This window comes from Notamacropus eugenii, chromosome 6 (genome assembly GCF_028372415.1).
Source record: "Notamacropus eugenii isolate mMacEug1 chromosome 6, mMacEug1.pri_v2, whole genome shotgun sequence".
NCBI classification, from domain to species: Eukaryota; Metazoa; Chordata; class Mammalia; order Diprotodontia; family Macropodidae; genus Notamacropus; species Notamacropus eugenii.
This window is the reverse complement of record NC_092877.1, coordinates 4,373,837-4,401,456: the sequence shown is the minus strand read 5'-3', so window position 1 is coordinate 4,401,456 and position 27,620 is coordinate 4,373,837. Positions and strand designations below refer to the sequence as shown.

General features: G+C 41.7%; 1 protein-coding gene across 11 annotated transcripts in view; it reads right to left on the bottom strand.

Annotated features, from left to right (window-relative positions):
• AMBRA1 (autophagy and beclin 1 regulator 1) overlaps positions 1-27,620 on the bottom strand; it is a 186,261-nt gene that overhangs the window by 11,552 nt on the left and 147,089 nt on the right. For 9 of the 11 annotated variants that reach the window (XM_072617660.1, XM_072617662.1, XM_072617661.1 and 6 more), the window contains one exon: positions 3,224-3,363. In XM_072617660.1, coding sequence (XP_072473761.1) covers positions 3,224-3,363 — 140 coding nt within the window. The other 2 variants (XM_072617669.1, XM_072617670.1) reach the window with 2 other exon arrangements.

Genomic DNA, 27,620 nt, shown 5'->3' with positions numbered 1-27,620 from the left:
AGCCAACAGACTTGTTTGGGACAATGGAGGAGACTCAAGGCCAGAGTTTGTAGTCACAAATTAGGTCCACCAGAGGCCGAAGGACAGCCTCCTAATCTGAGGGGACTTGCCCTGGGGAATGGGGGGCCAGAAAGCATCATGACAGACATCATTAGGGTTCCAAACCTTAGGCAGCTGCCTGATAATGAGGCAACAGACAGAGCACTGAGTTTCAAATGAAAATGGGCCTCTCAACGTATGTGAAATCCACCCTTTATCATTTCGCCCATTTTCTACCGCATGCCCACCTGGCCCGTTAAATACCTGACAGACAGAATGGTCGAGTGGCAGGGGTGCTCATCTGGGATCTCTGAGCTTCTCTCAACAAAAGTGGCTTCCTTGCTAGTCTTACACCTTTTATTTTATGCATTTACACACACTTTTCTGAGAAAGGGCCCAGGCACAGGGGCACAGAAAAGGTCAGGTCCTGGTCTAGGGACAAGAGTCACATCCTGGGAAATCTGGAAGCCCAGTTTATCCTAGACGGAGGCTGTGTGACCTTAGGAGAGTTACAAGTGTTCTGGGCTTTCAGCCTTCTCACGTGGCAAATAGATACCCTTGTTTCTCCTAAAGGCACAAAGATGGACATGTGTGGATGGATATTTGAGGGGCTCTGACTTCCTGGATTGAGGTTGGCACACACCCCAGCTCACAAGACAGCAGTCTGCCATCTCAAGAGGGAAGGCCACATTGTTGTACCGCTCCCAGGCCAAGGGAGGCATCCCTAAAGGGGAGCCAAAGGCAGAGTCAAACCTTGGGTGGGCACCATGTCATCATCCAAGGGGCTCTCAGGAGGGATGAGGATAGGGAGTGGAGAGGGGGCTCCAGAGAGAAACATTAGGGGCCAAAGGAACTTATTTTGAGTTTAGCTAAATGTCTGTGACTCACCCAAAATGCATAGGGTTAGGGTTTCTGATAGAAAAGCCTTTGTACAGCAGTGACAGTATTAGGCTGTAAGAGAGTGGGGGCTGTATGCTAAGTCCCTAAGGTGGTGGGAGAGGAGAAGAGACCTTAGGATTCACCTGTAGCAAGAGTGGCAAGTCCAAGCTATTGGTCCACAGCCCAGGAATTTGAAGACAGATCCTCAATAGCCCCAAACTAGCATGACCAGACAGCTTCCCATTTTCCGATACAAGTCTTCCAGTGTTAAGCAACAAGTGCCCTGAAAGCCTGGGTCCTTGGGGAGTAACAGGAGGAGGCAGACATGGTCACATGCCTTGAAGCAAGATGTGTTTCAGAGAAGCCTGATCCTGGCTGACAGAGAGTAGGGGAAGGGGTATAGAAGGAGGACAGAAGCATGACAGGTCTGGAGCTGGGGAAGGAAGGAAAGATGGATAGATGGATGGATGGATGGATGGATGGATGGATGGATGGACAGTTTTAGAGAGATCACAAGAGAGAGGCTAGAGGCAGAAGGAGCACAAGGGATCACCAAGGGCACTCCCAAAGAGGAACAAAGGCAAGGGAGACCTGGGAGCAAAGAAACACCAATTCCCCTTCTCAGCCGCAGTCTACTTTATGCTAAGGTCTAGATACATCTCACAAGCTAAGATCAATTCAGCAAATATTTATTAAACACCCACGAAGTGCAGAGCCGCTGTCCTCGGCAATGAGGGAGGTACAAAGCTGCAGTGAGGCCCAGGCCCTGCCCGCATGGAGCTCACAGTCTGGCAGAAGGACACAGAACCCTCACCCCCCCCACCCTCCCACCAAGAGACACCTAGAAAACAAAATAACACAGGAAAAGTGGCTCAGAACAATGTGCTCTGTGAAAAGAAAAACAAGGTCCCAGGAGGCGAGAGCTGAGGCTCAGATGAGAGAACCAGAAGATTCCATAGGACCATCTGGGGACTCAGGGTTCTCTCTCACCTCAGGCCTCCAAACCATCCCCTCTTGCTGGCCTCACTCAGCTAAAAAGGCCTTTCTGCTGTCCACAGCACTCAGGAGCAGTACAGAAAGAATGAGGTTCAAGCGCTCTCATTACTAGTGCTCTATCATGGCATTCAGGGCACTGTCCAGCTCATATAATGGAAAGAAAGCAGTGCCAGCCCGCCTGTTTGCCCACCTGCCCACCTGTTTGCCCACCTGCCTGCCTGTCTGCCCGCCTGTTTCCCCATTAGGATGCTTATCTCTTTCATTTGACTGTGGAGGGTGGCAGGTGGGGGTGGTCTGCACCTTCCAGGAGCCACAGGCCCCACCAACAAGGCCACATGGCTTGGGGAGGTCCACAGCTTTCTAGACCATGACTGAATCAAGGGGAAGAAGATGTTGGGATAGGCTGGCCACAAAAGCAGCTGAAGCCAGGTAGAATCTGTCTGCGTCTTCCCCAGCAGTTAGAGCATTCTTTATTGACTCTGAGGCTTGTGGATCAGGTGGGCCATATGTGACTGGGGCTAGGACAATGCCGAGACTAAGGGGGGACCCCTGGATTTGACCTCACCACTATCTCCTATAAAGGAAAGGGGGAGGATCAGGGGATAGCCAGGGTCTGGGAGGCCTGCTTGGGTTTCCACCAAGGAGGGCAATGGACAGGATTTCCAATGGTGTTTTTCTCTCTGACTTCAAGACAATAAATGACAACCTTAAACAGAAAGAACTCGGCCTAAGAGGAGACAGAAGTGGCCTGATAGAGCTCATGGGCTCTGTATGTCCTTGAGGTCACAGTCAGAGAGTTTTTGAAAGTAACAGTGCTTTTGTCTACCAGAAGAGAGGCCCCCAAACCCAACCCAACACAAACTGCTGTTGACTCATGAAGACAGACCAGAGCAGCACTTGACGTAGGGCCCACAGAGAGCTGGGGCTGAATTCGGGCTCCAACACTCACTAGCTGTTTGATCCTGGGTAAATCACTCAGTCTCTCTGAGCCTCAGTTTTCTGCAAGACACAAGTTTCCCCATCTGTAACAGCAGAGTGGTGTGGAAGACAGTTCTACGTACACCCCAAAGTGACACCAAAAAGAGGAGCTGACTGTTATCAAGCACACCAGACCGTAACCTTGGGCTTGGCTCCGAAGAGCTGACATCACCAATCTGGAAGGAGAAACTTCTAGAGAAAAGCGACTCTCTGGGACAAAGCCTTCCTCAATGGCAACTTTCAAGGACAGAATCCTGGCCCAGGGCGGTTGTCTTCCCTGCGTTCTCTCCCCCAGCCTCCCAGGTGCCCTCCCACCCACCCATCCACTCACTCTGGTCGGCAGATCACCAGGTCTCCTTTGTTGGTGCCATAAGCCAGGCCGAGCCCTGGCTCAGGCAGCCAGCGGGCAGAGTTGATGCTGACATGTCTCCGCTGGTCGGCTGGCATGGGGTAAAGAACATTGAAAACTCTCTAGGGGAGAAAAAGGGTAGGAAAGAGAAAAAAGAAGGGGAAAAACAACTTATTACCAAGATCAACAAAATTTAGAGTAAAACAAAATGCTAGTCACCAGGATTCTTCATGACTTTCATGAAACAGGTTCTACCCGTGTGACCAGAAGACTGCTCTGAGAAGAATGAGATGGGATGGCTGTGGGTCAGATAACTCTCATTTGGAGGTGCTGGCGGGAAGTCCCAGGAAGACAGGGGCAGGACTCGTGCTTGGCCTTGGCCACAGGGCTCTTCATTTGGCTTTACTAGACACGACCTTTGACCTCTTTGAGTACAGCCCAGAGGCTGATGATCTGGAAAGGTCATCTAGGACTCAGGGCACATGGCTGTCACACACTCCCTCTGACTTGACCAACTAGTGTGATCCAATTTGGGCTTGTAGTCCCAGTTACCATGGAGACTGAGGTACTCTCACAGTAATGGGGAGTTGGAGATGATAGGGGGGCGGGAGGGGGTGATAACATCGGAGAACATTCTTAATTCACCTAATTAAAAGAAATGTTAAAACTGCTATTGTTATCAAGACCTAAAAGGTACAGTCAGATGTGGGGAGAGGGGCAGGGGGGAAATCTCACACACGTGTATAAGATATATCTCTGGCTTACATAAATCACCATGGAACAGTTTTCCTTGGTATCAAGACAAGATATTCTCCTTTTCATAACCTGTCTGCCCCCAAGCTAATATATTTCTGCTCTGGGCACTTCAGACACATCTAAAAACTCAGTGGCAGTGGGAGTTTCACCAGCTCAACATGTCTGGCCAGGCCAGAGGGCCCCTGGAGCATCTGCAGAAAGGGGCAGAGTGGGTGTTCAGAAACAGGTGGCAAAGCCTAGAGAGAAGGACATGGAGAAGAGTCTAGAAACCTGAGTTTGAGGCTAAGCCGTGTGACAAGTTCAGGCCAGGCGCTCTCTGAGTCTCTGAGTTTCATCATCTGTACAACAGAGGTAACATTACCTGGTCAAGCTCACATGGCTGTTGGAAGAAAAGAGATCTGAGAGCGCGCTCTGCGAAATGGAATTTACTGCATAGAGTCGAGGTGTGAGAGCAGTAATCGCTGTTCTCGAACAGGATTACAGGCTTGAAGGTAAAACAGAACTTGGGTGTCCCTGAGTCCAATCCGCTTGTTTTATGGCCAATAAAGGCCAAGTCATAATGACTGCAGCTGTTGACACCAGGAGATGAAATGAGCCTCAGGCACAGGGATACTCTTTCCTTGGGACCCACCACCATGACTCCTCTCTCTGCATCACATCTCACACAGAACCCTCTCTTCACCTCCACCCCAGGAAACGCTCTCCTGTTTCCTTCAAAACCACGTGACTGCATCAGGACCTTATGTACAAAGTTCCTCGTGCCCAGCTGCTGGCGCCCCACCCCCCCATGCCCTTGCCTTTACTCTGTGCATCTTTACATATGTCCATGAGGTCAACAGAGGGCAAGTGACATTTCCTCTTTCTTCTGTGACTTGCCTTCCAATATCTAGCCCACAGGAGCTTAATACATTCCAAATGGCTGACTGACCCCAAGAACTAGGAAGGAAATGGGGTCATCTCCCTACAGACAAACCATCCAAAATGAAGAGTCCGCCTTTTAGAGTCAATTTATCCTGCACAGAGTAAAGCAACTGGGCACTCAGTGATGGGCTTCTTCTAAACATTTCTTCATCATGGCTTCAATAACTTAAGTGAGCATTTATGGAAAAGGACTCATTCCTGGTGGAAGGTATAAGACTACCCAGAGATGCCAAGGAAGGGCCAGATGGAACACTGCAGAGTCTGTCAGACTCAGGTAAACTGCTTTGTATGTCTTCCTTTCTTTGGTGCCAAGGATAGCATGCTGGACAGGGGTGGGATAAATTCTGAAATGAAACGGATATAAAAACAAAGTATGCCAAAGGACCGACCCCCCCAAAAAAACCTGAAATCCAAACTGAGATGGTGAGCAGGAGTGTCCGTGGCAGAGCCAATCACTCAGCACAATGACTATTGAACCTTTTGCACGTCTCTTCCTGGCATACACCCCTACAGGAACCTCCAACAAACATGCATCTGCTCTCAAAGACTTGGTCCTCCTAGGCAGCTTCCCAGGACAGAAAGTTTGTCTTCTCATCCTTATCCAATCAGCTGCCTCCCAATCAGTCTAGGACTCTCGCTTCTCTCATGGTCAGGTTCTCATTTTCCAACCAGCGATTCATTGGCTTCTCTCCAATTGACAGGAGACTTTGAGCATTGCAGCTGAACAGAGCGATGAGAGGAGGATATGGACAGAATTGGAAAACCATGGCCACAAATGCCTGTTTTGTCCAATTTCTTCTGACCAGGTGCTTCAGGAATATACTGTGAGTTGGTGAACAAAGCGCAAGGCAGATTTTTTGCAGCATTTCCCTCCACCCCAAATGAAGATCCAAGGGAATGTAGGAAATGACTGGTGAGATTCTAGAGAAGGGGAATCGGAGTTTGCTTTAAATTCCTTGATTTAAATGGAAAAGAACAGGGAAAAAAGAAGGGGGGCAAACTCCCTTTTCTAGGACCTTATGCCAGAGAAGGATGCAGGCTAGAGACATAAAATTGTCTTTTTATAGTCTGTTTTAAAGATTAATAAGCAAACAAAATCTCTTTGCTTCTGGGTAAAGGACCTTGCTTTGGGAACAAAGTCCCCCAGGAAACAGTGTGGCTGATGCAGAAGGCAGCCCACCTCCTAGCAAAGGAGGCCACTGAAAAGCTGGAAACAAATAATTAAAGGTAGAGACCCTGGAACCTCACAGCTTCCCTGGCCAAGGGTAATAAATGGAGGCATTGATTTATTCCCCTTTTGAAATTGTAACTTGTAATTGTAATGTGCCTATCACATCCAAGGTTTGGGTATTAAGCTAAATCCTGTTTTGTGGCAGGAAGCCAAGAAATGCCACGTGGACATCAGCTGCCTCCGGAAATCTTCCCTGATAAAGACCCATTCCTTTATCATACTCTCATAGAGGGGCAGACAGGAAAGAAATCAGGGCAAGGGTTGATAGATACTACTTATTCATGTCCTTTTATTTAGAAATGGGTCTTTTAGCCAACTCTAACCTCACAAAAGTAGGCACTGAAATCAACCCAAGAAAGATCAGAATCTATTCTATTTTTTAAAAGTTCCCCAATAACAGTTTTCACTATCTTCCTCAAGTATCCCTATCATCATTTTTAATACACTTTGCTTTCCTGTGCATGTGGAGGTCAGGTTACTCCTCATACTCAACTTATTACTACCGTTTAATAACCAGACAAAAAGATTCCTGTAGATTGGGCCAGGCTTGGCCTTCCCAAATCTTGGTTTGGCCAAGACATACCATTATTCCACGGGCCCAAGCCAAATGCTAAGACTGATGAGCTGCTGGGTAGTCCTGGACCTTCTTCCCTAAAAGCCAGGGAGAATGGCTACATTATTCCAGAGAAAATGGATCTGCTTATGGACATGACACTATTTTTAAATGAAGGTGCCCCAATATGGCTCAGCCACCTGGTTCCTTAGCACAACCATAGCTGCAAATTAAGTGTCTATATCTAAACTGGGCATGGTAATAGTGGTCTCTCCCCACTTCTTTTATGTATAAAAAATAATTAATTTTTGCTTTATATCACATTCATTTCTGAATGCCTCTTTCTCTCACTGTCATCTCTTGTAATAAAGATTAAAAGAGAGAGGGGGAAAACATTCAGTAAAACAAACCAATTCATCCACTCTTTGACAGCGTGTGCAACATTCTGTGCCTTTAAGTGTCCCCTTTTCTTTTCACAGCCCAGAGAAATAGGATTTCATCTCTAGCTGAGTGGCATTATCATATCACATGACAAGGCCAAGATATCTTTTAAGGGGCTAGGTATGGCTTCCTATCGACTCAGGCAAGTCTGGAGTGTTATGGGTTTGCGTGCCTCAAACTCCCGGCATACATCAAAGTCATAATGCCTTTTCACTTTCACGCAAACTCATCTCAGGTTTTCTCTAACGTCTGTGAAGGGAATCAGAGATCGAGATGCAGGAAGAATGATTTCTTTTCTCTTCCTTCTCTCGAGTCGGGGTAACGTTTGGCACGTCAACAGGGGACGAGCCAAGCTGCCAGATCATTTACAGTTTTAAAGCGGCAGGAAAGATAGGGCAAACTCCCTCCTGGTGGTTCCCTGACCCAAATCTAACCAAGAGCTACAAGGATCTAAAGGAAAACATTTCCCAGACCACAGCTACAGAAGCCCTGTTTCTTGTTCAAAGATGGAGGAGAAGAGCGCAACAGAGGGAGCCAGTGAGGATCAGTGAGAAGTCTTCCTTTCTTTCATTTCAAGATGCAACACAAAGAATGCATTGGTTCTCAGGCCATTACGTTGACTTAGTCCAAGAGGCAAACTGTGCACCTTCCAAGAGCCCAGAGAAGAGGCTAGAGGACAATATCAGACTTGCTTCCGTTTTGCAATCTTTCACCTGTAAAGAGGGAACTTGTTGGTGAGGGTAAGTGGAGCAAAAACAGCTGGCCCAACTCTTTCACTTAAAATGAGCAATTAGAACCATTCTGAAGTCGTAAGAAGGGTACCAGGCTAACCCAAAGCTGGGAAGACCAGAGAGGAACAAGTTAAATGAGTTACCAGCCATGGGATTAGGGAATGCTTCCTGGGCACCACTGTGAATCATGACAACTAATGAACTTCAAAGGAACTACATTTTGAACAGGGAGAGGGGGCACTGAGAAGGGAGAAAAAAAAATCAATGAGGGCTAGATGCCAAGAGACAGATGACCTTTCTTTCCATCTGAAATGAATGGTAGCATCTCTCATCATAGATGGAGAAAATACCCGCAGCCCAAAGGTGGCAGAGAACCTACTGGGGAAGAATCATATCACCCTTCTCCTGACAAAAGGATTTAAGTAACCTTACTTTACAGATTCAGTATCTATCTCTTCCCACTGTTTCCCTCTGTTTTGTGGGAAGGGGTGGCAGTGAAGACCCCAAGTATGGCTCCTATTTTGGTTCAACATTGAAACAGAGTCCTGGGGCAGGGAAAGAGCATGGGATATGTGCGGGGGAGTGGAAGTGGGCTTGGATTTGTCTTTGGCAAGTTTATTTAAGTAAGGATTCCCAGTTTATTCCCTGTCTGAAGCAAACAGATCCCCCCCCCCCCCCCCCCGCCATGGCCCCTGACCTTCTGCTGAGCTTCTAGCTGCTGACTTGCTCACATCCCTGAATTGTTACTGTCTTTCCAGTCACTAGGAGGAAAACAGTTCTTTGAAAAACACTGATTTCTCTTAATGACATCAGGCTCTTTTCTTTAAATGTAGTGTACCCTGGAGCTAACAACCTGCAAAATGCTGATGGGGCTTGAACATGTTCAACAAGTATCCAGATTCTCTTGATTGAATTTCCTGTCTTTCAGAATGCTCTACACTGGACTTAAGATACAAGCATCCCTCAACCCTGCCTGTCCAAACAAGCTCTTAGGAGAGAAATTCAGGCACATATTTTGTTTTCCTGCAATTTTCCTTCCTCTGCTGATGTTGAGATGCAGCCCAGTTAAAAGTGACTACCAAGATCTTTTCTTTGTTCAGACCTTCATATATCTGGTTTTCTTGTCTGTTATTTCAAGAGATCTAGGAAAGCTGATCTTAGGCCTATATCTACACATCTTACTTTCTAATCTCCCTTCAGCTTCCCAAAGATTCTCTGATTGGTTTGGAACCCGGTTCACTGATCGGCTGAGGGATCTACAATCTGTCTCCTTGAAATAAACAGAGTAAAGTTCTCTGTTCCTAGATCTCCAAACATTCTACAGGATCAGCTGTCTGGATAGGCCTAGGATCCCGTGATCCACCAGTCAGCTCCACCTGCATCCTTCCATGCACTCATCTTTGTCTGTCAGAATTCTCTCTGTTGAGGCTTAATTCAAATGGCTCCCACTCTGAAGTCTGCTCTAATCCCTACAACATTTGCTTCTTCCTCAAATGTCCCTTCATCTGATGAGAACTTCACCCCTGGACATACCCCCATTATAGGCTGGCTCCTTGCAGAACCTCCAAGCGAAGGAGATGGCCCAGGCCAGCCCTACCTTCACGGTCTCCCCACTGCTTCAAGCACTGTCTCTCCCTCCCTTTTCAGCTTTCCGTTATGGTCTCTTCTTTATTAACATGCAAGTCTCACGAAGGCAGGAACTATCTTTCTTTTTGCTTGTATTTTTATTTTGGTTCTTACTACAGTGCCTGACACACAGTAAGTGCTTTAGAAATGACTTCTGGCTTGCTGACCAGTCTCTTACATTCCAAATGGAAAAATCATCTGACTAAAAAAACCCAAACCAAACCAAAACAAAAACCCCATCAAAAATTTGGAGATGGTGGTTATATAATTCACTACTACAGACAGGAAAGAATTTGCAACAGACACGGGACAGAAAAGAACAGCTCTTGGTCATGCGAACAACAAGACTGAAGACTAGACATTTTCATTGATCCCCATAATTTCTCAAACCTCTTCAAAATAAAAACTGTATGCCAAATACAAAGCAACATCAGCTATTTCCATGATCTAGGACACCCAGAATCCAAATAAGGCTAACGACAACAACAGACAAATCAAAACCCTTGAAACGATTGATGGTCACTGACCTCAGGCTCACTCATCATCATACCCCATGTCCCCACGCTACTGGCAGGACGGCCAAGAACACAACACAATCTTATAACAAAACCCAGCCTCATTCCTTGGTACCCCTCTTTCTAGTGCTGTGGAGAATATGGCTCTAGGTTGTGGAAGGTTGCTCTAGCTGCTGTGGCCACAGCCCTTCAAGGAGCAAAAGGCTATTGGGGCTGCAGCCTTGTAGCAGCCATGCTGCAAAGCTCTGAACTGCTGGGGTTTGGATGGACAACCCATGGTGCCAAAACAACTTTGTGGTACAGGCTCTCTGAACTGTTGATGGGTAGGGGTGGGGTGGCATGTGCAACACTCCATTAAGCCTGAGGGAAAGAGCAGAGTGTTCATCTGGGGGCTAGTTCTGACCACTAAAAGTCACTTGGGGCAAAGACCTAGATCGATGCACTGTGACTTGTCCAGCATGAGAGAAGGCCAAGAAGCGTTGAAATCTAGCTCCTAAGGAAACCACCATCACAGAGGATAGACTGAGAAAATGAATAAGAGAAATCAGAAGGGGGAAAGGAAAGGATAAATTATCAAAGCTCTCATGATAAAGAAAACTCAAAGATCTTAAATATAAGCAGAGAAAACATTAATAATAGAAGAAAAGATGGCCTCCAGATGTACTCAATGAGTTCAGGCGTCTTGGAATATTGCAAAACAAAGGGAAATGATCCAACATTTAAAGAGAGAGGACCCTGTGGAAGGTGAGAAGACCATGAAACTACAACAGACTACTCCTTGAGTGGTTCAGAAAAGAAATGAGAAGTGCAAGAATAGAATTTATGTCCTACACAGCAAAAGTACTGGGCAGAAGAGAAAAAGTGGAATCTGCAATTTCAAGTCTCACCAAAGAAACAAAAGAAAGAACAGCAGATCAGGATGGCAAATATACATAAAGTGAAGGAGAACCTAGAAGAAAAGAAGCAAAAACCAATAACCTGAAAAGAAAATATGTTCATTATTCCAACAAAATACAGGGATCTTGAAGATAAGATGTGGAGGGACAACTAAGGATCAAGGGTCTCCCAGAAGAATATGCCAGAACAAAAAAACTTAATGCCACAATTCAGGAAATAGTAGAAGAGAACTGCCCAGAATTTATGAACATAGAAATGAAACTCCATTTGAAAGAATTCACAGATTTCTTCCAAAAAAAAAAATCTTAAAACTTCAAACTCAGAGACACATAGTGGTTAAATCCAGCAATTCAATTTAGAAACAGTTCAGTTCAGCAAGCAATCAGGAGAAAGGCCTTCAAATACAAAAGAAAGGAAGTCTAAATAACACAAGACTATTCTGCAACCATCAGAAAAAGGTAAGGAGTGAAATGTGTCCCAAAGAGCAAAGGAGTTCAGGATGCAGCCCTAAAAAGATATACATAGTCACACATAAAAAAAGATGGACATTCAATAATAAAGAGGCATTTGACATTCATTTAGAAAGAAAACCACAACTGAAGAGACTATTTGCTTCTTGGACACCCCAAGCCACAGAAATGCAGGAAGACTGAATAAATGAAACAGCCAAGGACAGCAACAGCAGGGAGACCAGGAGAAACGTCTTTCTAAATGCACAGAAGGAAAAAGGAGTTAAGAAGGAAGTCTGATAGTGCTAACAGTGAAGAGGTGGGCATGAAGCCCTTGTCTACAGTTGAATCAATTGTTTTTTGCTTATTTGTTTTTAGTGGGACTATATTACACCACAGGAGGGCACATGAAAGTGGGGTAAGGAAACAAGGGGACAGAGCGGAATGTGTCAAGTGCCAGGTCAGAAAAGAAAAGGAGAAAAACTAACATGGGATTCAGTGAGGAGAGAGGAAGGACTGAAAAAGGAAAAGGGGGAGGAGGAAGGAAACCTTGTTTGGTGGGAGAGAGGTTCTACTGATGAATGCTTCCATGGATGAAGAGGGGATAGTCTGTGAAGGGAAACAAAGATCTTGTACTAGGTGTGCTCTTGGGAATTTGGTGCTGGAAAAGTCTGCCTACCTCAGAGGCAGAAGGCAGACTGGAACCCTTGGAGGCAATTGTCATGTGTGAGAATGGGACAGCATGGATTACTGGTGAGCTGCATAATCAAGGACATGATGGGAGAGGTGCCTTACCACAGGGCAACATCCTCTCTGACACCTGAAATAACTGGCACTGGGAGGCACAATGGCAAAGTGGAATCCATGAAGAAAATGCTACAAGCAAGTACCAAAAACTATCTAGAGGCAAGAACCTAGAGAGGATATGTTAAAAGTTTTGACTGCATGAGGAATATGGAGAAAAGAGAGAGACCACATTTTTATAGTGGTCATGTATCAAAGAATAAAGGTCTTGAGTAGTCAGAAAGAGAGGATGGATAATAAAGAGAGTGAGAAAAACTCTTTTTGTAAAGATGTGCAAAAAAAAATAAAAATACCAATGAACAGGACTAAATGAAGGAGAAGAAAGGAAGCGGGAATTGTCTTGATTAACTGAGAGAGAAAAAAGGGGAGAGATTATGATGGAGCTAGATAAAGGAGAAGGAAAAAGAACCAAAATCCAAGAGGGGAAGGAGTAACAAATGAGATGAGAGGATCAGGGGCAAGAGAAAGAGAGCTAGTGGGAATAGGGGCACCTTAAAAAAAAAGATTAAAGTAAAGTAACTGAAGGAACACAGTACTGTGTGCATAGCAGAAAAGGAGGAAAAACATAACCTGGATGAAAAAAACTCAATTAACAGAGATAGATTGTAGAAAATAAACACATTTAAATGTGAATGAATTAAACAATCCAATAAAATGTAAAAGAGCAACAGACTAGATAAGAAGACAAACCCTACAATCTGTTGCTTAAAAGAAACATGTTTAAAAAATAAAGGTATACACAAAATAAAACTGAAGGGATGGATTTTTTTAAACCATGAATCCAAGCGAATCTCCAAACGTAGGAGTTGTAATCATACTATCTGACAAAGTGAAAATAAACATTCAAAAAACAAAAAGGAATAAACAAGGAAACTATATTATGCTGAGAAGAACCACAGACACCAAATCGATATCAGTAACCAGCTTCTACACCAACTGCCTTAGCAGCCCAAGTCATGAAGCTACGAGAAGACAACGATGGTAACACAACAGTAGAAGAAGACTTCAGAGAAGACTCCCTCAGTTTAACAGAAATAAACAAGAGAGCAAATGCCAAACTGGACAAATTTCTGGAGAAAGCAGACTTAAGAGATTGATGATATCTTACAAACGGCACAGCCAAAGAAGATCCATATTTTTAGGCTGCACGTAGAAGTTTTGGATGACCATGGACCACAGCACAGAGATGCTGCAAACAAATGCAAACAGGCAGAAGTAGTCAATATATCTTCTATAGATCATAATGCAATCAAAATAATCATCGGTATACGTTCCATCTCGCCTTCATGAAGGGGCTCCGATTCAATCCAGCTCAGCTCGTTAATGCAAACAGAGAGGCTACCTAAGAGTCAATCCAATCTGGAGAATCTCTAATAAACTTTGTTTTACTTCGGCTGGAAAAAAATAATCACTGGTTCAGGGAACACAAACAAATTAAAAATGAAATCCTAAATAGCAAGTGGGTCAAAGAATAAATCATAAAAATAATTAAAACTACGTAAAAGAAAATGAAAATAAAGAAACAAGATACCAAAATTTCTGAGATTCATCTAAAGTAGTCTTCAGGAGAAAAATCATATCCTTACAAACACACATTAGCAAAAATTTTTAAAAAGGATTAATGAAGTAAATATGAATTTTTAAAAATTAGAAAGCCAACAAGCAAACACATCTAAACAAGTCCAAAAGAAGAGATATTAATAATAAGAGAGGAAATAGATAAATGGGAATCCTAAAAACACTACAGAAACGATAAATACAACCAAAATCTGGTTCTTTGAAAAGATCCATCTTTGGTTATCATCTGATTAAAAAAGAGGCCAGAAAATCAAATCAATAAAATAGTGAAGGAGTCCGGTGAAATCGCAGCAAAACCAGAGGAAATAAAGTAATAACCAGAACCTAATACACGCAGTTAAAAGCTGAAGAAATCAGGAACAACAGATATTTAAGAGCATCAAAAACTGAACTAGACAACCCACAGAACGGCTAGAGGGGAGCAACTCACGGTGAATTCTGCACCCAGAGGCCACGGAGTGTTGGAGCGAGGGAGATTTCTGTTCCGGAGAGACCTGCAAACCTCTCGCGGGGGGGTCCTTCGCGCTGTGGACTGGGTGCCGGGACTGGGAGCTGAGTGCAGCCCTGCCGCGGCCGCGGCACCGAGAGGAAAAGATCCGAGCAGGCTTCAGGGACGGGATCTCCAGCGGCGGCACAAGCCCCTCCACCCACAGGTGACGGGGGTCAGTGAGAGAGTATCTTAGGTGGGTTGAGAGGGGAGTGGGGTGCCCCCATGGCTCGGGCCCCCCCGGGAGATAGAAGCTGAGAGGCGGCTGCAGACAGGGGCTCCCCAAGCAGGCGGGAGCCTGGATCCATTGTGGAAGGTCTGTGCATAAACCCCCTGAGGGAACTGAGCCTGAGAGGCTGCCCTGCCCCGACCTGACCACCTGAACTTAATTCTCACACTGAATAGCAGCCCTGCCCCCGCCAAAAGCCCTAAGGCTGGAAGCAGCATTTGAATCTCAGTCCCCAAACGCTGGCTGGGAGGACCAGGAGGCAAGGTGGGTGTGAGGAGAATATTCAGAGGTCAAGTCACTGGCTGGGGAGAATGCCCAGAAAAGGGAAAAGAAATAAGACTATTGAAGGCTACTTTCTTGGAGAACAGACATTTCCTCCCTTCCTTTCTGATGAGGAAGAACAATGCTTACCATCAGGCAAAGACACAGAAATCAAGGCTTCTGTGTCCCAGCCCACGCAATGGGCTCAGGCCATGGAAGAGCTCAAAAAGAATTTTGAAAATCAAGTTAGAGAGGTGGAGGAAAAACTGGGAAGAGAAATGAGAGAGATGAAAGAAAAGCATGAAAAGCAGATCAGCTCCCTGCTAAAGGAGAACCAAAAAAATGTTGAAGAAATTAACACCTTGAAAACTAGCCTAACTCAATTGACAAAAGAGGTTCAAAAAGCCAATGAGGAGAAGAATGCTTTCAAAAGCAGAATTAGCCAAATGGAAAAGGAGATTCAAAAGCTCACTGAAGAAAATAGTTCTTTCAAAACTAGAATGGCACAGATGGACGCTAAGGACTTTATGTGAAAGACAGATATCACAGAACACAGCGAGAAGATTGGAAAAATGGAAGATAATGTGAAATATCTTATTGGAAAAAACAACTGACCTGGAAAATAGGTTCAGGAGAGACAAGGTAAAAATTCTGGGACTACCTGAAAACCATGATCAAAAGAAGAGCCTAGACATCATCTTCCATGAAATTATCAAGGAAAACCCCTGAGATTCTAGAACCAGAAGGCAAAATAAATATTCAAGGAATCCACAGAATACCGCATGAAAGAGATCCAAAAAGAGAAACTCCTAGGAACATCGTGGCCAAATTCCAGAATTCCCAGGTGAAAGAGAAAATATTGCAAGCAGCTAGAAAGAAACAATTCAAGTATTGTGGAAATACAATCAGGATAACACAAGATCTAGCAGCCTCTACATTAAGGGATCGAAGGGAATGGAATAGGATATTCCAGAAGTCAAAGGAACTAGGACTAAAACCAAGAATCACCTACCCAGCAAAACTGAGTATAATACTTCAGGAGAAAAAATGGTCTTTCAATGAAATGGAGGATTTTCAGGTTTTCTTGATGAAAAGACCAGAGCTGAAAAGAAGATTTGACTTTCAAACACAAGAATGAAGAGAAGCATGAAAAGGTGAACAGCAAAGAGAAGTCATAAGGGACTTACTAAAGTTGAACTGTTTACATTCCTACATGGAAAGACAATATTTGTAACTCTTGAAACATTTCAGTATCTGGGTACTGGGTGGGATTACACACACACACATGCACACACGCACACATACATAGAGACAGAGTGCACAGAGTGAATTGAAGAGGATGGGATCATATCTTAAAAAAAAAAATGAAATCAAGCAGTGAGAGAGAAATATGTTGGGAGGAGAAAGGGAGAAATTGAATGGGGCAAATTATCTCTCATAAAAGAGGCAAGCAAAAGACTTATTAGTGGAGGGATAAAGAGGGGAGGCGAGAGAAAAACATGAGGTCTACTCTCATCACATTCCACTAAAGGAAAGAACAAAATGCACACTCATTTTGATAGGAAAACCTATCTCACAATACAGGAGAGTGGGGGACAAGGGCACAAGCAGGGTTGGGGGGAGGATAGAGGGGAGGGCATGGGGAGGAGAATGAAATCCGAGGTCGACACTCATGGGGAGGGAAAGGATCACAAGAGAATAGAAGTAATGGGGGACAGGATAGGATGGAGGGAAATATAGTTAGTCCTATACAACACAACTAGTATGGAAATCATTTGCAAAACTACACAGATTTGGCCTATATTGAATTGCTTGCCTTCCAAAGGGAAGGGGTGGGGAGGGAGGGAGCTAAAGAAGTTGGAACTCAAAGTGTCAGGATCAACTGTAATGTTCTTACCACTAGGAAATAAGAAATACAGGTAAAGGGGTATAGAAAGCTATCTGGCCCTTCAGGACAAAAGAGAAGACGGAGACAAGGGCAGAGAGGGATGATAGAAGAGAGAGCAGATTGGTCACAGGGGCAATTAGAATGCTTGGGTTTGGGGGGGGAGGGGATAAAAGGGGAGAAAATTTGTAACCCAAAATTTTGTGAAAATAAATGTTAAAAGTTAAATAAAAAAAATAAATTAAAAAAAATAACAAAAACTGAACTATCCAGACCGTCCAAAGGCCAGACAGAGATCGTAAACAATGTCGTCTCAGAAAGTGAAATCGACCTAGCCATGAAGAGGGCGCAGAACAACACCGCTGGTCTTGGCGGATTCACAAGAGAATTCTATCAGACTTTCACAGAACAGTAAGTGCACATACTTGGCAAATTAACTCTCAAAAATTAAGAAAGAAAACATCCCATTGCAACTGTTTTATGAGACAAATACAGGGAAGGACAAAAACCAGGAAGAAAACTGTAGTTCATCAGCAATGGACGTTAACCAAAAAAGTTTAAACAAAGTCCTGCTGAACAGACTGCAGCAGGTCACCCAAGGGATCATTCATTATTATTGCCTACACCTGGGACGGGCAGACGGCTTAACATGAGGAAAATAATCAACATAATTCATTGGATTAAAGACCAAAACATCCCAAACCACATAGTCATCTCAGCAGATAAGGAAAACACCTTTGTCCAAGTCCCACATTCTTTTATGCTAAAAACTCGGCAAAGCAGAGGTGGAGAGGAGCTTCTAAAAACATTACATGAAGTATATCTAAATCCCAGAGCAATCGGGACACACTTTAACCTTTTACAATAAATCTAGGAATACAGCAAGGATGCCCACTAACCACCTATTATCTTATAAAGCACTGGAAATGCTAGCAACAGTAATAAGACATGGGAAAGAAATGAAAGGCAGGTAGAAAGGTAAAGGGGTGGTAAAACTACCCCTGTTTGTTGATGGAAGATCCTAGAGAAGCACCAAAGAAAATAACTGAAGCAAGTAAGAGTTTCAGCAAAGTTGCACGCTACAAAATAAACCCTCCAAAGTCAACAGCATCAGCATATCATAATGAAACACAAGCAGCAATGATAGAAAGCGAAATCTCATTCCAGAAAAGCACCAAATGCATAAAATATCCAGGGATCTAGCTCCTAAAGCACATACAAGGTTTGCGTACATTCCATGACGAAAGAAAGAACAACTGAAGAGCTGGAGGAATGTTCAGCCTTCATGACTGGGTAATGCTGATGTAATAAAATGACAATGCTACCAAAATTAAATTATAGTTTGGATGCCATATCAATCAAATTACCAAGGGAACACTTTACAGAGCTAGATAAAATAACAAAATTAATTTTGAAAAACAAAACCTCTAAAATATCAAGAAAAACGACAGAAAGAAGCAGGGACAAAGGGACAACAGCACTTCCAGATCTTAGCTATGTTATAAAACAGCAGCCATCAAAACCATCTGGTATTGATTAGAAAATAGAGATAGATGCCACAGAAGATGGCAGAGTAAAGGCAGGGACTCGCCAAATTTCTCTCCAGAAAACTTTAAAATAATTCTTTCAAAACAAATTCTGAAGAGATAGAACCCACAAAAGGTTGGGGTGAAACAATTTTCTAGCCCAAGACAATTTCAAAGGCTGGGTTGAGAGTGCAGTGCGATGTAGTGAAGGCCTCATGGAGGCTTGGGCACCAGTGGCAGCTTCTGGAGCTTACAGTCCACAGAAGGTACAGGGGTTGGACAGCCGGTCAGAAGGAGGTTACAGGGTTCCTGCTGCATTGGCCATACAGAATTCTAGCTGCAATCCCAGGAGGAGGAGGAGCGCTTTCACACCACAGTCTGTGACCACAGTAGTGCCGTCGGCCCTGGGCTTACAGCTCCAGGGTGGAGAAGAGTGCTTATGGTTTCTTACAGACCAGAGAATAGGCTGGGGGAGCAGGGATCATACCTCTCTTTAGATCATACCATCTTGGAAGAACTCAAAACTCATAGACTCCCCGAACTAGCTCTGAAAAACTGCAGCATAAAAAGCCTGAAACTTGGGAAAGTGTCCCCTCCATCACGGAAGCAGAGCTCAACTTTAACATAAAGCTAAAAGTCAAGAAATATGCAGGGAAAAATGAGCAACACCAAAAAAAGAACCTGACCATAGAAACTTATTGTGGTGACAGGGAAAAATCAAGACATAAACCCAGTATAAGACAATGAAATCAAAGTAGCTTCATGCAAAACCTCAAAGAAAAATGTGAGTTGGTCACAGGTCCAAAAAAGAATTCCCAGAAGACCTCACAATTAAAAAAAAAATTAAATAAGAAAGGATAAAGAAAAACTTGAAAAAGAAATTAAAGTGATGCAAGAAAATCATGAAAAGAAAGTAAACAGCTTGGTAAAAGAAGAATAAAAATCCACTGAAAAGAACTCCTTAAAAAGTAGAATTGATCAAATAGAAAAGGAGGTACAAAAGTTCACCAAAGAAAATAATTTCTTAAAAATTACAACTAGACAAATGGAAACAGATAACTCCATGAAATATCAACAAGCAATTTTTATAAAATCTAAATAATTTTTTAAAAAATCTAAGAAAATGTAAAATAGAAGATGGTGGAGTAGAAATATGCACATATACTAGCTCTCCCCCCACAGTCCATAAAATACCTGTGAAGAAAGGCTCTCAACAAATTCTAGAGCAGCAGAATCCACAGAACAACAGAGTGGAGGAGATTTCCAGCCCAGGGTGACCTGAAAGGCTGACGGGAATCGGGGTCTTCCCATAGCTCCAGCCTTAGGTGGTGGCTGCTGAGGCCACATCAGGCAGCAGCAGCTCCCACAGCAGCCTGCATCCACTGTTGGATCATAAAGCCCCTGGAGGATCTGAGCAGCTGATCTGTACCTCAGCCCTGGGTGGTGGCCCTGCCCCCACCTAATGCTCCTGAAGGAATTGAGCAGCTGATCTTTATCTCACATTGAATGGTGGCCCTGCCCCCACTGAAAGCCCCTGGGGGAATCAAGAGCAGCTTATCTGAATCTCAGCCCCCAGTGCTGGCTTGGTGGAACTGGAGGCCAGGTGGCTGTGGAGAGGGAACTCTATTACTCACAGATTCTGGGCACAAAAGTTTCTGGTTGCTCCCAGACCAGTACACGCTTGATTATGCCACCCTGGAGGAACTGAGATCTTATAGATCCCCAGAGTATACCCTACTCTTGACAAAGGACCCAAAAGTCAACTAACTGGTTGGGTAAATGCCCAAAAAAGGAGGAAAAAAAATAGGACTATAGAAGGTTACTTTCTTGGTGAACAGATACCTTCTCCCATTCTTTCAGATGAGGAAGAACAATGTTTGCCATCAGGGAAAGACATAAAAGTCAAGGCTTCTGTATCCCAAACATCCAAAATAAATATTCAGTGGGTTCAGGCCATGGAAGAGCTCAAAAAGGATTTTGAAAATCAAGTAAGAGAAGTGGAGGGAAAATTGGAGAGAGAAATGAGAGAGATGCAAGAAAATCATGAAAAGCAGGTCAACAACTTGCTAAAGGAGACCCAAAAAAATGCTGAAGAAAATAACACCTTGAAAAATAGGCTAACTCAATTGGCAAAAGAGGTTCAAAAAGCCAGTGAGGAGAAGAATGCTTTAAAAAGCAGAATTAGCCAAATGGAAAAGGAGGTTCAAAAGCTCACTGAAGAAAATAGTTCTTTCAAAATTAGCATCGAACAGATGGAAACTGACTTTATGAGAAACCAAGAAATCACAAAACAAAACCAAAAGAATGAAAAAATGGAAGATAATGTGAAATATCTCATTGGAAAAATAACTGACCTGGAAAATAGATCCAGGAGAGACAATTTAAAAGTTATGGGACTACCTGAAAGCCATGACCAAAAAAAAAGCCTAGACATCATCTTTCATGAAATTATCAAGGTAAACTGCCCTGAGATTCTAGAACCAGGGGGCAAAATAAATATTGAAAGAATCCATAGATCACCACCTGAAAGAGATCCAAAAAGAGAAACTCCTGGGAACATTGTGGCCAAATTCCAGAGTTCCCAGGTCAAGGAGAAGATATTGCAAGCAGCTAAAAGGAAACAATTCAAGTATTGTGGAAATACAATCAGGATAACACAAGATCTAGCAGCTTCTACATTAAGGGATCGAAGGGTGTGGAATATGATATTCCAGAAGTCAAAGGAACTAGGACTAAGACCAAGAATCACCTACCCAGCAAATCTGAGTATAATACTTCAGGGAAAAAATGGTCTTTCAATGAAATTGGGGACTTTCAAGCATTCTTGAAGAAAAGACCAGAAATGAAAAGAAAATCTGACTTTCAAACGCAAGAATCAAGAGAAGCATGAAAAGGTAAACAGCAAAGAGAAATCATAAGGGAGTTACTAAAACTGAACTGTTTACATTCCTACATGGAAAGATAATATTTGTAACTCTTGAAACTTTTCAGTATCTGGGTAGTGGGTGGGATTACACACACACACACACACAGAGCACAAGGGTGAGTTGAATAGAATGGCATCATATCTTAAAAAAATGAAATTAAGGGGTGAGAGAGGAATATATTGGGAGGAGAAAGGGAGAAACGGAATGGGACAAATTATCTTGCGTAAAAGAGGCAAGAAAAAGACTCTTTAGGGGAGGGAAAAAGTGGGGAGGTAAGAGAGAAAACGTGAAGCTTACTCTCATCACATTTGACTAAAGGAAGGAATAAAATGCACACTCATTTGGTATGAAAACCTACCTTACAATACAGGAAAGTACGGGAGAAGGGGTAAGCAGGGTGGGTGGATGGTGGAAGGGAGGACAATGGGAGGAAGGAGCAATTAGAAGTCAACACTCTTGGGGAGGGACCAGGTCAAAAGAGAATAGAAGAAATGGGGAGCAGGATAGGATGGAGGGAAATATAGTTAGTCTTACATAACACGACTATTATGGAAGTCATTTGCAAAACTACACATATATGGCTTATGTTGAATTGCTTGCCTTTCCAATGGGGATGGGTGGGGAGGGAGGAAGGAAGCGAAGTTGGAACTCAAAGTTTTAGGAAAAACTGTTGAGTATTGCCTTCGCATACAACTGAGAAATAAGAAATACAGAAAATATGGTATGAAAATTATCTTGCCCTACAGGACAAAAGAGAAGAGGGGGATAAGGGAAGGAAGGGATGTTAGAAGGGAGGGCAGATTGGTGAGAGGGGTAATTAGAATGCTCAGCATTTTGGGGCGGGGGGGAGGGGAGAGATGGGGAGAAAATTTGGAATTCAAAATTTTGTGGAAATAAATGTTGAAAACTTAAAATAAATAAATAAAATTTAAGAAAAGAAAATGTAAACTATCTCATTGGCAAAACAACTGACCTGGAAAATAGATGGAAGAGCAATAATTTAAGAATTATTGGACTACTTGAAAAATGTGTTCAAAAAAGAACCTGGACATCATATTTCAGGAAATTGTCAAAGAAAACTGCCCTGATATCCTAGAAGAAAAGAGTAAAATAGAAATGGAAAGAATCCAGTAATTACCTACTAAAAAAGATCCTAAAATGAAAACTCTCAGGAATATTATAGCCAAATTCCAGAGCTCTCACATCAAGGAGAAAATACTGTATGCAACCAGAAAGAAACAATTCAAGTGTTATAGAGCTACAGTAAGGATAATACAAGATTTGGCAGCTTCTACATTATGAGAACTGGAGGGCTTATAATATGATGTTTTAGAGGACAAAGGAGCTAGGATTACAACCAAGAATCACCTACCCAGCAAAACTGAGTAGAATCCTTCAGGGAGAAAAAAGGGACATTTAATGAAAAGGGGGACTTTTATGCATTACTGACGAAAAGACCAGAGCTGAATAGAAAATATGACTTTCAAACATAGGACTCAAAAGAAGGATAAAAAGGTAAATGCAACAGAGAAATCATAAGGGAGTCAATAAGATTAAGCTGTTTACATTCCTACATGGGAAGATGATGATTGTAACTTTCAAGAATTTTATCATTATTAGAGCAGTTAAAAGGCATACTCACACACACATAGCATGGGTATAAGTTGGTTGTTATGAATTGATTAAAAAAATTATGGGGTGAGAAAGAAGGATAAACTGGGAGAAGAGGAAAGGGAGATATGGAATGGGGTGAATTATTTCACATAAAAGAGGTATGAAAGAAAGAGTTTTTATAGTGGGGAGCAAGATGGGGTGGGCAGTGGTGGGCAATGCTGGAATCTTACTCTCACTGGAATTAGCTCAAAGAGAAAAATAATATGCATATTCAGTCAGGTATAGAAATCTATCTTGCCCTACAGGAAAGTAGGAAGGCAGGGAGATAACAAAAGAAAGAGTTGATAGAAAGGAGGGCAGACTGAGGGAGATGGTGGACAGGAACAACTTGAGGAGAACAGGGTGAAAGGAGGGAGGAAGAGACAGGGTGAAAGGGCAGAGAGAGAAGGATAAATGAGAGGGAGGGAGTAGAGACAGGATGGAGAGAAATACACAGTTAGGAATCATAATTGTGAACATGAATGGGATGAAACTGGAATCTGACATTATTTGTTTACAAGAAACATACCTGAAACAGAGATACACACAGAGTAAAGGTAAGAGGCTAGAACAGAATCCATTATGCTTCAGCTGACATTAAAAGAAAAGGAGGGGTAGTAATCATTATCTCAGACAAAGTAAAAACAAAAACAGAGCTAATTAAATTAGTAGAGAAATAATATTTTGCTAAAATGTACCACAGACAAATAATATCAATACTAAGCACATATGCACCAATGGCACAGCATCCAAATTCTTAAAAGTTAAATAACTTACAGGATGAAATAAACAGTAAGCCTACACTAGTGGGAGAACCCCACCTTCGCCCTCTCAGAACTAGATAAATCTAACCAAAAAAATAAGAAAGACATTAAGGAGATAAATAGAATTTTAGAAAAATTAGATATGATAGACCTCTGGAGAAAACTGAATGGGAAGAGAAAGGAGTACACCTTTTTTCCAGCTGGACATGGCACCTTCACAAAAACTGACCATGTAGCAGGGCATAAATATTTCATAATTAAATGGAGAAAAGAAGAAATATTAAATGTACCCTTTGAGATCATAATGCAATAAAAATTATATTAATAAAGGGACACAGAAATACAGATTAAAATCATTTGGAAACTAAATAATCTAATTCTAAAAAATGAGTGGATCACAGAATAAATTTTAGAAACAATAATTTCATTAAAGAAAATGACAACATAGCAAATTTATGGCATGCAGCCAAAGCAGTACTTGGGGAAAAAGGGACATCTTTAAATGTTAACATCAGTAAAATAGCCAAAGAGCAGATCAACGGATGGAGCACGCAACTAAAAAAAAAACTAGAAAAACAAATGAAAATTCTAAATTACGTAACAAACTGGAAATCCTGAAGATCATGTGAGAGATTATTAACACTGAAAGTAAGAAAATGACTGAACTCATGAATAAAACGAGGAGCTGGTTTTTACAAAAATAAAAACAAACAAAAAGTTCAGATAAACCACTGGTTAATTTGATTTTAAAAAAGAAGAAAACCAAATCATTACTATCAAAAATGAAAAAGATGAATTCATTATCAATGAAGATGAAATTAAAGCACTTAATAGTAGCTATTTTGTCCAATTACATACCCACAAATCCAACAATCTAAGTGATATGAATATTTACAAAAATATAAAATGCCCAGATCAACAGAAGGGGAAATAGAGCACTTAAATAACCCTATTTAAAAAAAAAAAATTGAACAAGCCATTAATCATTTCAAAAGGAAAAATCCCCAGGACCAGAAAGACTCACAAAATCCAGGTGGGATTCACATCAGGAATGCAAGGGCTGGTTTGATATTAGAAAAACTATTAGCATAATTGACTGTGTCAATAACAAAACCAACAAGACCATATGATTGTACCAATGGATGCAGAAAAAGCCTGTGACAAAGCACAACACCCATTCCTATTAGAAACACTGGAGAGATTCTCTATGCCCCAGATGAAGGCTTTGTGATACCTGATGAAGGGGGACCACAAGAGGAGCAAGAAGAGTATTAATAACCCATATGCTGTACCAGCAGAGCAGCAACATCCAAATTCTTCACCCCAAATCATGTGCTTAACTGTAAAATACTCCCTTTTATTATTTTTAGAGGACTCACTCACTGGTTTCTTTTCATAAGCAAAAAGTACGTCTTCTTACAGTGCACTTTGCAGAAGTTTCCCTCTTTTTCCAATGGGTTTTGAGTTAGGAGCTTTTCTCTTGTGGCAGAGCAGTATTAACATCCAGCTGGTTCACTTAGGGAACAAAGAGGCAGACCTTGAAAACTCACTATTTGATTGCTGGTAAACACACTGATAACCTGAAAAAGTTGTTTTTATGTAATATACTGAAAATGGAAATTTAAAATAGAGAAATGTGAGGATAACTCACAGAATGAATTAACTAATGTGAAATCTCAGCATAGAACTAAAGAAATGCCTTAAGAGTAAAAAAAAAAAAAAAAAAAAAAAAGAAAAAGAAACACTGGAAAACATAAGAATAAATGGAGCTTTCCTTAAAATAATAAGTAATATCTATCTAAACCATCAGCAAGCATTATCTGCAATGGGGATAAGCTAAATATCTCCCCAATAAGATCAGGGTTCATGACCAGCATTATTCTATGTTGTATTAGAAATGCTAGCCCTAGCAATAAGAGAAGAAAAACAAATGGAAGGAATTAGGCAACAAGGAAACAAAATATTTACTCTCTGTAGATGATATGAAGGTATACTTAGAGAATCAACCAAAAACCTAGTTGCAGAATATAACATAAACTCACATAAATTATCCTTTCTATATATTGCCATCAGAGCCCAGCAGCAAGAGATAGAAAGAAAAATTCAATTTAAAATAACCGCAAATAATATAAGATACCTGAGTCTACCTGCCAAGACAAATCCAGGAGCTATACAAACACATTACCAAACATTTTTCATAGAAAGCCAGACCTAAACAACTGGAAAATATGAATTCTTCATGGGTAGGTTGAAGCAATATAATAAAAATGACAATGCTAACTAAATTAATTTATTCAGGGCCATACCAATGCAAGTTATTAGGAAGCTAGAAAACATAATTTTAAAAAGAAGAACAAAAGGTCAAGAATATCAAGGAAACCATGCAAACAAAATGCAGGAAGGCGGCCTAGCTGGTCCGGATCTCAAACTGCATCACAAAGCTGACCATCACCAAAACAGCCTGGCACAGGCTAAGAAACAGTGGTGGATCGCTGAGACAGATTAGGTACACAATCTACAGGAATAAATGACCACAGTAATCTAATATTTGAGAAATGCAAAAACCCAAGCTTTTTGGAACAAGAACTCACTCTCTGACAAACACTGCAGGGAAAACGGTTAAGTAGTCTGGCAGAAACTAGGTACCCACTAACATCTCACATCACATACCAAGATAAGTCAACATGGCCACACAATTTAGACATAAAGTGGGATACCATAAACAAATTAAGGGGAGCATGGAATATTGTACATGTCAGATCTACCGATAAGAAAAGAATTTATGACCAAATAAGAGATAGAGAACACTAAAAAATGTAAAATAGGCAATTTTGATTACATTATATTAAAAAGTTTGGCACAAACAAAACCAATGCAGTTAAGATTAGAAGGAAAGCAGAAAAATGGAGGAAAAATTTTTGCATCTAGTTTCTCTGATAAACACCTCATTTCCCAAATATACAGAGAATGGAGTTGAATTCATATGCATATGAAGGATTCCCAAACTGATAAATGGTTAAAGGATATGAACAGACAACTTTCAGAAGAAGAAATCAAAGTTATCTATAGTCACAGGAAAAATCACAGATGATTAATGAAATGCAAATTTCATTCATGCAAAATATGACAGAAAAGGAAAATAACAAATGCTGGAGAAGATATGGAAAAACCGAGACACTAATGCATTGTTGGTGGAGTTGTGAATTGATCCAACCATTCTGGAGAGCAATTTGGAATTGTACCCAAAGGGTTATAAAACTGTGCACACTCTTTGATTCAGTGACACCACTACTAGGTCCGCATCCCAAAGAGAAAAAAAAAAATGGAAAAGGACCTATATGTACAAAAATATTTATAGCAGCTCTTTTTGTGGTGGCAAAGAATTAGAAATTGAGGGGATGTTCATCAATTGGGGGAATGGCTAAACAAGCTGTGGTATATTATTGTGATGGAATACCACTGTGCTATAAGAAATGATGAGCAGGATGGTTTCACAAAAACCTGGACTTAAATAAAGTGATGCAAAGTGAAGTGAGCAGAACCAGAAGAACACCGTACACAGTAACAACATATGGTACAATGATCAACTGTGAATGGTTTAGCTATTCTCAGCAATGCAGTGACTCAAGACAATCTAAAAGACACATGTTGTAAAATATTACTCACCTCCAGGGAAAGAGCTTGATGGAGGCTGAATGCAGACTGAAGCACACTTTCTTAAAACTGTTTTTATTTTTCTTAATTTTTTGGAGGGGGCTGTTGCTAATGGTGGTCTATGTTTACTTTGCAACATGGCTAATATGGAAACATGTTTTTGCATGACTGTATATATATAATCTATATCTAACTGCTTGTCATCTCAGGGAGAGGGAAGAGAGGGATGGAGGGAGAGAATCTGGAACTGAAAATTTTTAAAAACAAAAATTAAAAACTGTTTTTACATGTTATTTGAAAAAATGTATAAAAATTTTAAAAATAAAGCTATTAAAATAAGTTTAAAAAAAACCAGAGCAATAGGTCAATGGAACAGACTAGACAAGGGACAGTCAGAAACAATGGAACTCAATAACCCAAAGTTTGATAAAGTGGAAAATAGAAGTTACCTAGCAGAAAACTGCTTATCTGAAAGTTGCTGGGAATACTGA